This window comes from Hetaerina americana, unplaced genomic scaffold, assembly GCF_022747635.1.
Source record: "Hetaerina americana unplaced genomic scaffold, ioHetAmer1.1.p SCAF_1, whole genome shotgun sequence".
NCBI lineage: Eukaryota > Metazoa > Arthropoda > Insecta > Odonata > Calopterygidae > Hetaerina > Hetaerina americana.
Genome location: NW_027286069.1, coordinates 67,724,041 through 67,737,306, shown reverse-complemented (window position 1 = coordinate 67,737,306; position 13,266 = coordinate 67,724,041). Strand labels below are relative to the sequence as shown.

General features: G+C 37.1%; 1 protein-coding gene across 1 annotated transcript; it reads left to right on the top strand.

Annotated features, from left to right (window-relative positions):
• Nucleotides 1-578: 578 nt before the first annotated feature.
• LOC139701054 (uncharacterized) lies at nt 579-12,377 on the top strand. The gene is made up of 5 exons (XM_071599655.1): nt 579-1,008; nt 2,628-3,123; nt 5,176-5,495; nt 5,773-6,031; nt 11,688-12,377. The coding sequence occupies exons 1-5, from the start codon at nt 579-581 to the stop codon at nt 12,310-12,312; spliced, it is 2,130 nt and encodes a 709-aa protein (XP_071455756.1). The 3' UTR covers nt 12,313-12,377.
• The last annotated feature ends 889 nt before the right edge of the window (nt 12,378-13,266 follow it).

The following is a 13,266-nucleotide window of genomic DNA, read 5'->3' as shown; positions in this document are numbered from 1 at the left end:
ATAAATATATATGATATAGTAATATATAAGGACAATATAGTAAATATATAAGGATAATGAGTTTACATATAAATACAAAATATGAAGCAGTTGAGGATAACTTAGGTTCAGGTCTATTTGATAGAAAGATAGAGAACTAATTAGGGAAATTGAAAAGGAACGAGGCTGTGGATAATTACTCAAGCTTTCAGGAAAACGTGAAAAGAACTTACTACAGTGAAAACAATTAAATATCATTTTAGCGTTAAGTGATAGGGAGCATTGAAAAATCAATTGTCAGCTAACTTATTTAAATATTTTTAATGCGAAAGTTTCACATTGCAAAAATCATTCAGTTTAACCACGAATTTTTTTGGATTGTGAAACTTGTCACATTGGTGTGCCCAGCATCATGGGGAAACAACGGTGACGGAGGCTGGGTTCTTATGACAATCCAATAAGTAGTTTCCGCACCGCAGCGGAAAATGGTGGACCGTCACGTTTAGAACCACTGTCTTGAATCGCAACCGTTTCGATTCTACTTCATTTGATCTCCGTGTCTGTCAGAAAACAAGGTCTTGGGTGGTTGGCATCCATTCATGCGGGTCTTCCCCCTCCCTTTCTCTTTCGATAGGTGGGACTCGCGACTCTGCGCCCTCACTGCTGCCCCTCTCTCTGAGATACGCTTCCAGGAGCACGCCCACGCCCCATCTGCAGAGTATTTCGCGAGGACGGCTATAGGTCACGGCATCTGCCCTCCCCGCGAAGGCGCCGGAGGGACTCACGGGGTCAGGGGTCCCCAGGGTCCGGCGGGATGGCCGCCTCGTGACCCTGGTGACGGACAATCTTCGTCCGGCAGACCTTTTGGAGGGTCATCCATTGGTGGTGCGTCATGGGGAAGCAGTGGCGGAGGAGGCAGGTCACCACAAAGAGGGGGCTCCAATGGTCAGCAGCTCCCGGGGTTTTACGGCGCGCCCAGCGCTGAGGGCAGTAGCGGCGGTGGTTGGGCGCAGCAACCCGAACAAACAGGTGAATATCTTTTGTGTGATTGCGGTGTGACGGGCGATGTTCCGGAAGGGTTGAGTTGATCTCACCTGCCGCTGGATCCACACATCGTGTTGCACAGCGTGGCGGCAGACGGATGTATAAGGCATTTACACATATATTTCCTATGGAAAAGTGTAATTCGTGTGGAATTTTTTAATAAAAGCAATCAAACGATAACGGTGTGTATTTAATCACCACTGCCTCCGAATGTAAATGAATCAGCTTTCAAGATCGGTTTATCATACCATCTAGTCAAAGGTGTTTTCGCTCAATAAGTACTAGGTACACGAAATGATAGTACCCACCTTATTCCTAGCTCGGCGTTCCTGAATAGTATACGAAAGAAATGTTTTTTTCTTTCTTAACCACATAACCATAAGCATTCCTCTGGTAAGTAGGGCAGAATTGACAGAAGCTGTGGAAGCTGTTTGCATCCTCCTTCTTGGAACACCTTTCCAGGAAAATTTTAAAACTAACGCACAATTCGGTTGAATTGATTGTTTTTTCCTTGATTCTTTGAGAACTATGCCATTTGAATGAATATATGTTTAGTCGCTGAGTGCCTTGTACATACTTTCCATATATTGACATACTTACTACGTACCTTTTGCAGTGGATCGCCAACTCCCGGATCAGGTCTGACCTTGGTCCCTATATGAGGGACTGCATCTCTGTCTATTCTAATGAAACCTTTCGTTTAATTCCCTGATGTTGAGAGATTCGACGTTCTCAGCATTACCCTTCTCATTTATTTTCCATTTGAGGTCTCTAAAATTGAGGTTCGCCCAAAAATCATCGTTGACCTGCTGTGTATGTTTACACTTTATTTACAACTCACCTCCACATGGGAAGAAATGGGAGACCTTTGAGTAGTTTACATCAATATTTTCTCTAGAATTCTCGTCTTATAATTCAGCATACATTGAATCAAAAGAAGATGGGCAAAAGGGAATACCTTCATGAACAGTACCTCCTGAAAATTATGTATCAATCACTTTTCAGTGGGGAGGAATTCAAAAAAGACAATGCGACGTGGTGCAAATTGCTTGATTCAATTATTGCTTGGCCCATTCTTATCGATGAAATCCAGTTTTAAATTTGCGTGTAAATGACGCCTCCTCACTTCTAACAATTTACGAGCATCAAACTGTCGAAGATGCGTGAAAAGGGATTTTAAAGATCATTCCATTGAGCAGATCTGGTGGCATGACCGCTTTATTCCCCACTTGATTGAGGGACGTAGTACTATCTATACGAATGAGAATGATCTCGCATCAAAAACGAGCCCGTACAATGCTCCTACTACTGCATAATCAACGCTCATTTTAATTGAAGTCGGACTTATGATGTGGACAAGAGAAGTTCAGTGATATTAACCTTTCAGGACCGCATCTCTCGTTGAACATGAAAATTGGTTGATTGTGTATGACGCAACGAGAGGAAGAGCCGAGATAAGGGTTGAGGACACTATTGCAAGGGGTTCCGCGCGTCGGAGTGGAGGGCACAGTCGAGAGGGCACGAAAGCGGTAGTTGCATAACGTGAGAAAGGGAGTCGCTCGACCTTCCGGCTGTTATGCCACAGCTTTTTGTCTGCATTTCAGGTCCCCCTGACCACCGATTTGATGTGAGAGGTGGCGGAGGAGGTTGGGGGAATCGCTGGAGGGGAGGAGGTGGTGGGAGCGGTGGTGGAAATGGTGGTGGGGGCGGACGATGGAGCGTTGGGGGCGGTAGTGACGGGAGTAGAGTTCGAGGGGGCCATCGGCCACCGGCTGGACCGCCCCCCGCCTCCTCTTCGTTCAGGCCGGTGGACCGTCCCCCGTCTGGACCATCCGGACCCTGGTCAGCATCCGGGGGCGGTTCAGGAGGAGGGTGGACCAAGGGCCACGGCGACGAAGATGACGAATGTTTCGTGCTGGTGAGGAGGGGCTTCAGGCTGACCCCGGACGGCCGGCCGCACCCTCCTCCCAGCGACCACGAGGACGCACATGCCGGAGATTTGGTTTTCATGTCCGTTCGGGTGCGGAGCAGGGACCCAGAGGACTGTGCCAAAGAATGCTACCGTAGTGCAATGTTCCACTGCGACGCATTCAGCTACAGGTGAGCAAGATTGAGAAATGCAATCAATTCAAATTTTCAGGGAGCCTTAAAGTTACGTTGCAATTCTTATGAGCTTCCATGATCCACTTTCAGTCTACGTTTAATATGTATTTCTCTTGAATTATTAAAGTTGGCTTCCCATGTGGGACTATTACTTGTCATGCCAAGTATTAGGCACCTACCCTTTTGAAATAGTATTTGTTTTAAATGGAAACTGGAAAGATGTATGAAAACTATTACCATCCAATATGTGCCCACTAAATTTCCATCTTCTATTTTTAATTATTTATAAAAATCTTCACTGACTCTCCAAAATGCATGTCTTCATTTGTTATTTTACAGGTATCCATCTTCTTTTCATCATTGTTCTGTAGCACATTAAGAATGCTTCTAGTTATATATTTTTCTGCTGCTGTTATAATGATCACAAATGTCTAGACTAAGGTAACTGGCCTTTTTTAAATCGGAGTAAAAATGGGAATTTATGATTATTCTCAGTGCAGAAATTCCTATTGTATTGTTTCTTTTTCAGGTTTTACTTTGGCAGGTACTTTGACTTATTTACTTTAAAATTTGAGAATGTCTCACCCTTGGTTTATAGTCAACCTTTGCGTGAACATAAATCTCATAACTCCAGTATTTTAAATTGATTTGGCAAGGATTGGCTGTTCAAGGATTAGCTGCTCATCCTTGAACATTGATTATCTAATATTCCCTTAATTTGTATCAAATACCACAGCATATTTAATTTGTGATCTAACATAAGAAAAAAACAACTTTCTTTGACTTCACATTTTTCTACCTCCTACATGCATACTATTTTTATAAATAAAATATTTTACTTAAGGCTGCTATAGTGTAATGTTTATATTGCTGGAAGTGTTTAAAGTTAGTTATTTGAGACATATGGTGGGAGATATTGAGATGAGAGATTTAAGAGATACCAGTAGTTTATATTTTACAGGATCAAGTGATGGGCTATAGCAAACCATATTGAGAGTTTATTGATATTGTTTGGAGTAATGTAGTTGTGTTTAATATAAAAGGAATGCCTGCTAAAGGGATAGCACCAGTCAGCCAGAAATATAAAATTTTTCATGAAAAAATAATTGCAGGAACAGAACATTTTTCTTGACCTCAAATGATACTCCAAATGGCTTTCATGTGCAGAGGTAGTCCACATGGGTTAATGGTATTATTTAAGTGATCAATGATCCTGGCATCTTATTAACGAAGTTAGCAAAAATCACTTTCCCCTTCTTACAAATATTCTCATTCTCTTCTATATTCTCATTAACGGTATCGCATTGCAATTGGTTTTTGTTAATGCATTTGAGAAGTAACCTTTCAATATTGTTGAGAATACATAACCGTTGTGTAGATACTCTTGTCACTCTATTTGAAGGATCTATCTCCTTAGTCTTGTCCGTGTTTGTGAAAAAAAGACCAAAATGTTGATTTCGTCTGATTGTTGATGTGCATACAAGATCAACCATATTCACACCTTGTTCCCAATTTTCGATGATTTTACTTTTCATTTCTACGTTTATTTTTATTCTGTTATGGCGATTTTCTTACGGATTTTTCTTTGGGGTCAATTTTAAAATTATGTACAAAGCATTATTAAAATTTGCACAAAAAATCATTAATAATATATTTGAACATAATTTTGAGAAAATATGTAATCAATAGTGACACTAAGAATGCTAGTGGAATGAGTGCACCCGCAATCGATTCGGGAATTCCCCTCTCCTTGTCACTGGTTATGCAAAAATTTGCTCATTACGCAAGGTGTTTTTGAGACCAATATTTTTGCTTGTTTGATATGTGAATTATTTGCTGTGCAAAGTGAGGTATCACTGCATTTCTGAATAATTCCAAAAACAATTTTTTGGTTGATTAATATTTCAGTGGCAGACTTATGGTAATGTAAAAAGTCACAAGTTTACATTAAATTTCCAAATAATGCATCATCATTATGACCTAAGAAGCTGTGAATACTTGGAAGTGTAAAAGATTTATTTTGAATAGAGCTTCACAATTATTTCACAGGTTTAATGGTGATCCAAGAACTCAAGGGCTATCCAATTGTGATCTCAGTGGTCAGCCACTGAAGAAGTTGGATCCTTACAAAGATCTTGTGCAAGATAGAGATTATGATGTCTATGGAAGAACATCAGGAAGAGCATGTGGTGACGGTGCTATAATGGTGGGACCTCAAAGCAATGGTGGACACATAAAGAGACCACTTCCTCCAAGGAGGGGTAGCAGTGATGTCCACCACCCACCACCCCCACCACCACCTCCTCCTCCAATTGCCAGACCACCAGAACGCCCCACAAAACCAGTACCACCATCTTACTTGGACAATTGTGAGTTTTAAATGCCACCTCATAGCATGGAATACAGCATTGTTGCCTCTTATCCCTTACCGTTTCTTTTCTGTTCCTGACAGCGCTTGCAAACATTGAAACAAGGAGTTAATGATTCAAAATAAAACTATCTGTTTGAAAAGTATATACATATTGTACATAAATAAGAATCAGTATGAAAAACCAGCCTTTGTAATTACTCTTTATAAAAACTGTATTGTAGCTTCTTAACTTGACCTGCAACGATTATTGTATCTCTTTTTTATCATTAATTTAGCAATTGGAACTGGTTCTGGATGGAGTGATTCAGACAATCAACATGGAGTCCACAAAGGTCAACAGGATACCACAGTTGGGGGTCGTCCCTGTGCACCTGGCTCCACATGCACACGACATCCTGATGGTGGCTTCTGGGGTTGCCCTGTGTCATCTTTTGGATTAGAGAAAGAGATGGCTTCAGACTCTGGGAGAGACTGGGATTATTGCTGTCGCCCTGGCCATCAATGTGGTTACTCTGAAGGTTATCATCTTCCATGGTAAGCATCTGGACTTAATTGAACTTAATGCATTAATGCCTTTAATTATTTTATTTCCAGCTTAGTGGTATATATGAAGAATGCCATCTCATATTTGATGACAATAAACACCTGGATGTAGAATACATACATGTATCAATGTTGTAACGGCTTTCACTTTTGTAATTACCCCCTTTGTGTGCATGCTAAATTAGATAAAATTAATAGAAACTATTAGTTTATATGATTTTGCACAGTAAATAGCGTTAAATCCATAGTCAACAGGTAATTCTACTGTTGTTAGGCAGCTAGAGATCCCTTTGAAAGGGTTAAGGAGCAAAATGATGGTTCTATGAGCAATGTTCACCAACTTTGATTGCGATTATGGAGATTTTAAGCATGTTGCACAAATATTCAATGTTACAGGTATACCTTTAAGTGATTTTGAAGAGCAAAATATTTTAATTGCACGCAAAAATGTGGCCATGATACCTAACATTCTCCCCTTCACGACACTCTTCAGCATTCCATTACCAATCAAAATGTTCTACGTACATATATCCTGCCTTTTTGCATTTATCCCAAAAATCCCTTCTCCTCCCTCACAATGCCAAATACTTCTTCATTTGTTTCCCTTTCTGTCCATCTTACTTTTTACATCCTCCTCTGTATCCACATTTCAATATTTTTAAGTGCACCTGTCATATTGCTTTAATATTAAAGTTGCACTATACAAAGTCACACTCTGCATCAAAGTTTTAATGAATCTTTTCTCAATATCCCTGTTATCAGTTCCCTTTTCCTTGTGCAACTTTCTTTGTCAAATATTCTTTTTCTTATGTCTCTGCTACTTAAACGATTTTGACCCATAATACTGTAAAGAGTGGTAAACTGCTCCATCTGCCCGAGACTTTCTCCTCTTATTTTAACATTCATCTTAGCCTTCCCTTCCTTGAAAACCTCATACACATAGTTTTGTTTACATTGATCCTCATCCCTTGCCTATTACACTAATTTGCTCAGCAATTTTTTAACCCTCTTAGCTGACTGGCTGACAATAGCTTAGTCACCCGAAAATCCAATTGATTTTATATATTTCCATATGAGTTACATTCTTATCTCCTGTTCTTCCCATTCCTCTTTTACCACTTCCTCCATATGCATGTTGAAAAGCATGGTAATAATGGCCATCCGTCTTACTTTTCCTAACATTGCCCATTCCAACCCTTCATTTTCTACTTACACTTGAGTAGTTGGAGATGTGTACAGGTTGCAGTCAATTCACCTATCTAGCCTACTCCTATTTTCTACAATACCTTCAATAATCCTATCTAATTCGCTCTATCAAATGCCTTCTCAGAATCGGCAAAATCAGCAATTACATCCTGATTGTATTCAATGTTCCATCCTATTAGTTACCTCATTATAGCTATTGCATCATGCATGCCTCTCTCTTTCCTGAACCTAAACTGATCATTCCCGAAGGAAGTAGTTGCCTAGCTCTCCATTCTCTTATTGATGATCCTTAGTACCACTTTATCTATTACAAAACTATATTATTATTCTATAATCCTCACATATGGTTGCCTTTTTCGTTTTTGATATGGAAACTGACCCTAATCTGATAAAATATTTGGGCCAAATTCCTCCCTCATAAATGCTATGAATAAGTCCATGAAAACTTTTCCTCCCACAATTTCTTGAGCCTTTAAAAATGTTATCCAGCCCAACAGCCTTATTTGATTTCAATTCCCTTATTGCCCTTTATCTTGTCATCAAGTATGCCTGCATATTACTTGTCCTCATCCACATAATTTTCTTCTTTTATATCTAAGCCAACTGACCTAATGTCTTTGCCATGTACTTCTTCTGCAATTGAGTCTTTGTTAGATAGCGCAATGAGAAATGTCATTAAAAATTACCATTTCCATTGTTTCCACTGTATTTTCCACTGTAAATTTCACACTACTTTACCATTAAAGAAATTTATGTTGCTCATGATGAAGATGTTCTAGACTCATAACTATTGTCCGAGGGGGCAATTACAGGAAAACCGAACACCCACCATAACACACAGTCTGCTAAAAGCTAGAAGCTAGCTTCTTCTTTTTCTTTTAGTGACTTCTTTCTCCCATATTCCCTTCAAAAGCCATCAACACTATCCAAATATGTTCCACTCTTCTCATGTTTCATCTAACCTTGTCCATACAATAGAGTGGAGATCACAATTGATTGGTGACTTAAATGTTAGAATTGGGAATAAGCCCAGTATAAAATTAATTGTCAAACATAAAGAAGAATATCTGAACCAGAATGGAAGTAAACTAATAGAATACATAGAGTTTAATTTATCAAAAGTCATAGACACATTTTTTTATGAAAAGATGTGTCCATGATGATAAGATGATGAAAATAAGTTCACAAGGTTACCAATCTCTAATTGAGCATATAAATGTAAATCATTAACTAATTACAGGGGTGATAAACATATTTATAGAGACATAAGAAACATCAGTACAGGTCTTGTTAACTCAAAAATTCAATTATGAGCAAAATGGAAAAAGGCAAACCCTGAAAAAGAAACATGCATGAGAAGAAAACCAAGTGCTAAAATTAATTTGTATAATTATTAAAATTTTGGGTCAAGGATATGTGGCCACTGAAAATATGAACAAATCATATGGAGAATAGCTACAGAAGGAATCAGAGGAAAAAAAGAATTATATCACAACAATATTAGAAACCATTCAAAAACAAAATAAGGAAGGCACATATTAAATCATGGTTTAGGTTTATAAATAGCTTAGATGATGATTTACATAGTAGGAATGAAGAAGTATAAAAAACTAATGAAAAATCTTAATGAAACATGAAAAGATGCAACTCAATATATATTATACAAAAGAGGAATGGATAAACCATTATAAAAGACTATGGTGTGATCCAGTGACATACAAAATCCATGATTATATTTAAGTGATAAATAATATAGCTTTAAAGGAATCAATAGTAGTATACCCCATTGAGCTGAAGGTACTGAGACATTTTCTGAACAAAACAAATAGCAGAAATGCTATTTGCATAAATAAAATGAATCCATATCCTATAAAGTTTGAGTGTTTACCATTACAAAATAGAATCCTATGTTTATATAACAAATACTGCATCAGATATGAAATACTAGAGAAATGGAAAGTATTAGGGGTCATTACTTGATTCAAAAAATAGAGCAAAGTAGTACAGAGAACTACAGGGGTGATAAAGTTCCAATTGCTGCCAATTAAATATACCAGAAAATAATTAATGAAAGACTAAAACTATGTCTAATGATAAATTATTATTAGATGAAGCTGATTTACTGAAAGGAAGATCATGTACAGACAAGGCATTTATGTTTAAACTGACACAAAATGTAAGAAATAAACAACAGCGATAATTTATCAACTAGCCAACGGTTTGTGGAATGGATGTCATAATGGACACAAAATCATTAAACATAATGCTAATTGACATAATACCAAGGTCAAGTAGTTTGAGGGCAAAATGGAGTACAGTGTAACATAAACAATGCAACAAAATTCATTAAAAAGTCAGTACCAATAAATCCCAGCTAAAAAATTCACATATATGGTTCTATAAAATGGAGAGTAGCCAAGATCATTTCTTTGTTCAAAAAAAGGATGTTATGGTTAGGACTATTGACACCTTGTGATGCCGTTTTTAAAACTGGCATCATTTACTACTCTGGCCTCATTTGGTTATCTAATAAACACTTTTAAAACCATCATATTGCAGATTTTTGTTTCTTTTCGATCCTGCAACATATTATCTCAAATCCTCCTTTCTAATGCAAAGCATGATTATGACAATTGCCCTAGTGGGTACGGTTGTTTGATTTCTTTTTATAATGGAAAGTACTTCAAAAACATAGAAGGAATAAATTGTCATCATTTTAGTTTGTCAAATTCATATTTTTAAGTCAAGGATACTCTGATACCTTTAATCTTTAGTAACAGCACAAATAAATCATCAAAAACAAAGGATTTAAATGAGAGATGCACCTATATTTCATAGATAATGAAAAATGTTGACCACATTGAAATAAATATACTATGGCCAATTAATGGAAAAAAGAGGATATTCTAAACATCTGATTATGGTTACACAAAGCCTATGAAAAAATACCAAAATATAATTGATTCTGGAAAAAGAGAGACAATGACATTCTCATAAACCAAATTGATTGTATGTCGTTAAGATGTTTCTATCATCATATTGACAAACTCTGGAGAGAATAGAGGGAATATCACGCCGCTCCAGTCATAAAATTGTGACCCTTGGTGTGCTTAAACACAATGCTATTCACCAGTGATCACTGATAATCAGGTGATTATACAAGAGACTAAAGATAAATTACAAATTGTGGTACACAAACTTAAACTCAATTGAGAAATACGAAAGAAAACTTATTTAGCTAAACTTCCTGATTTTTGAAGAATTCTGCATGTCCGGGTTTTCACCGCGTTGTTGTTTGAAGCCGACAACAGTTTCGCCGAAGTTTCATCCGGCGTCTTCGACCTGAAGACGCCGGATGAAACTTCGGCGAAACTGTTGTCGGCTTCAAACAACAACGCGGTGAAAACCCGGACATGCAGAATTCTTCAAGCCACCGCCGCGAAAATCTACGCTTCCTGATTTTTACTATCATATTTTAATATTTAACTAGACAGCTCTCTTTTGTGTTCATTTGTCGGTATCATTTAGGAAATTCCTATGATGACAATTTTTAGGACTCCTTTCAGGCCAGCCTTGATTCTCTTGAACAGGAAAAAGTCTACAAGAGTCAGGTCAGGACTGTAGGTAGCATTGTGCCAAGTTGTGTTGGGCCTGGAACTCCTGGAAACACTGAGAGGTCTGGCTTGGGGTGTTGTCATGGTGTAACTTCCAAGTATTGGCAATCTCCTTTCATGCTGGGGCAAACCTTTTTCTAAATTTCTTGAACACATCCATGTAGTAGACAGCATTGACTGTCCGCCCTTGGGTTACGAATTATTTGTGAACCACACCCTTGGTATGGTTCACAAAAAAATAATTGTAATACTTTACAGAAAAAACATTGTACAACAAACTCCATTGAGCTCCTGACAGTAAATATATTTAGTAGGTAGAATGGAACTTTGAGTTTTTTTTAAAGTATGCTCAAAACAGCAGGCACTAATACTTATATTTTCCCCATGATGATATCCTTTGGACTTGGTGAGAAATGTTGCGAGTTTTGCATGTAATGTGTATGAAATATGTGCACAGAATGTTTTCTCTAGGGTCAACTCTATTGAGTCTAAATATTATCAACATGTAACCTAAGGACACAAATATATAATCAGTTACTCATTGGACAATACAGGAAATACATTATGATGTCCAGGAGCACTACCACGTCAATTAGTACCTAGTTTATCAAAGTGCATGTAAGGAATCATCATTTATAAAACTAGAAAATCTATTGAGGTACCAAGAAGTAACGTTTATGAAATTTGGAATTCTCAATTAATTGTCTACCTCCTTTCATGAAATTGTTTTTAAATAAAAATATAATATTTATTAATGTTAATTTGGTTCAGAAACTGTTTTCATGAAATTATTTTACACATTTTTATGTAATCATTTACATTTCTAGGTGCTATGTTGGTAGTGCTGACCGAGATCAGTGGCGTCCATGCAGCCAGGAACATTATCCACCTCCCTCGGGCACATCATCAATTGCATCGTCATCATCACATATAGACAATAGCACCATTGGAAATGGTCATCACCATCATGATATTCATCAAAATTCTATAAATCAAGTGGCATACCTTCATAGTGAAAAACCAAAAGACAATCACACAGCAACACATGAACACAATGATTCTCATGGTATGACATCATTAGTTTCCGTGCCTCACAGTGATCTCAATAAGCAACAGCACAACAGTGATGAATCAGATACTACAATTCAGAAGATCCTTGATTTATTAGTTTCTAGTGGTAAAGAACAGGATAGAATACCTGTGAGTGAGGACAATAAGCTCCAGACCTCTATTAAATCTGAAGAAGAGGAAAATAGGTCTGAAAATAGGCCAGGAAGGGGGAACAGAGCATATAGCAGGAGAACAGAGGAGGTGCGGCATTTTTATCCAAAATATTCTCACTCTAGACCAAAGCCCCGAGTTCATGTTATTCAAGATGGTTATGATGAAGAAAGTGAAGAAACAAGGATCATACAATCAAACTTCACAGTGGTGGAGGATGCTGATGAATGATGGACTGAAAAATTATTTTTTGTGGAAAATTTTTTATCACCACTATTTATATTAAATCATTTTCAGGAAGGGAAAATTTTGCCATTCTAATCTGAGGAAAAATTGCCCATATTTCCTTTCTCTGAATATTTTGTATTTATTTTTCTACAAACATTGAATGTATTATTTACTGACATACAAAAAATCCTTTTAAATTATGACTTAATTATTATTTATTAATTTATTTTTTAAATATAATATTAATGTATAAGTATTTACTCAGCACTGTACCTCTAATGATATATGTACCTATCCACATATTTTATCTCTTCCCCTTATAAACTATTTACTATTGACTACATACCACTGTGAAACAATTAATTTACTTATTACCTAGTTAATCAGTAATCAGGACAAACTTCAACAATGTGTTCACCTGCATCATGATGTTTGAGTGTCTTTCCAATTTGTATTGGAGCTTGAAATGTATCTTTTACTGTTTTATTTCAGTTTAGCAAAAATTCAGCAATAAGACTTAAATGTGGATACAATTAAATGCTAATTCCTAGTCCTTGAAGACATTTAAAAATGCATTTCTCAGATAAATAGCTACCTATGTCATAAATTACATACCCACTATCACCTACTCTTAATTATGTTAAGTACAAAAAACATTAAGACCACCCTCAACATTTAGTGTTGTTATAAATGCTGTTGTCTTGATCAACATTTGATTACAACTGAGAAAGCTTTCTGCTGGAGTAGGTAGGGAACAAGTAGGTATGGCCCCTAATAATTTAAGTTAGTCTAAACGTGATCTTATAGGAATCCAGTTCATAACCGTTTTATGAATGGAATTCAGGTCACTTCCATGGTTTTGTAAATTTTTTTGGAATTCCAAGTGTCAAGGTATTCCTCGCATGATTTAAATTTTGAATATCAATTTAAAAATTCATTTGTAGCAGCATAGCTTCT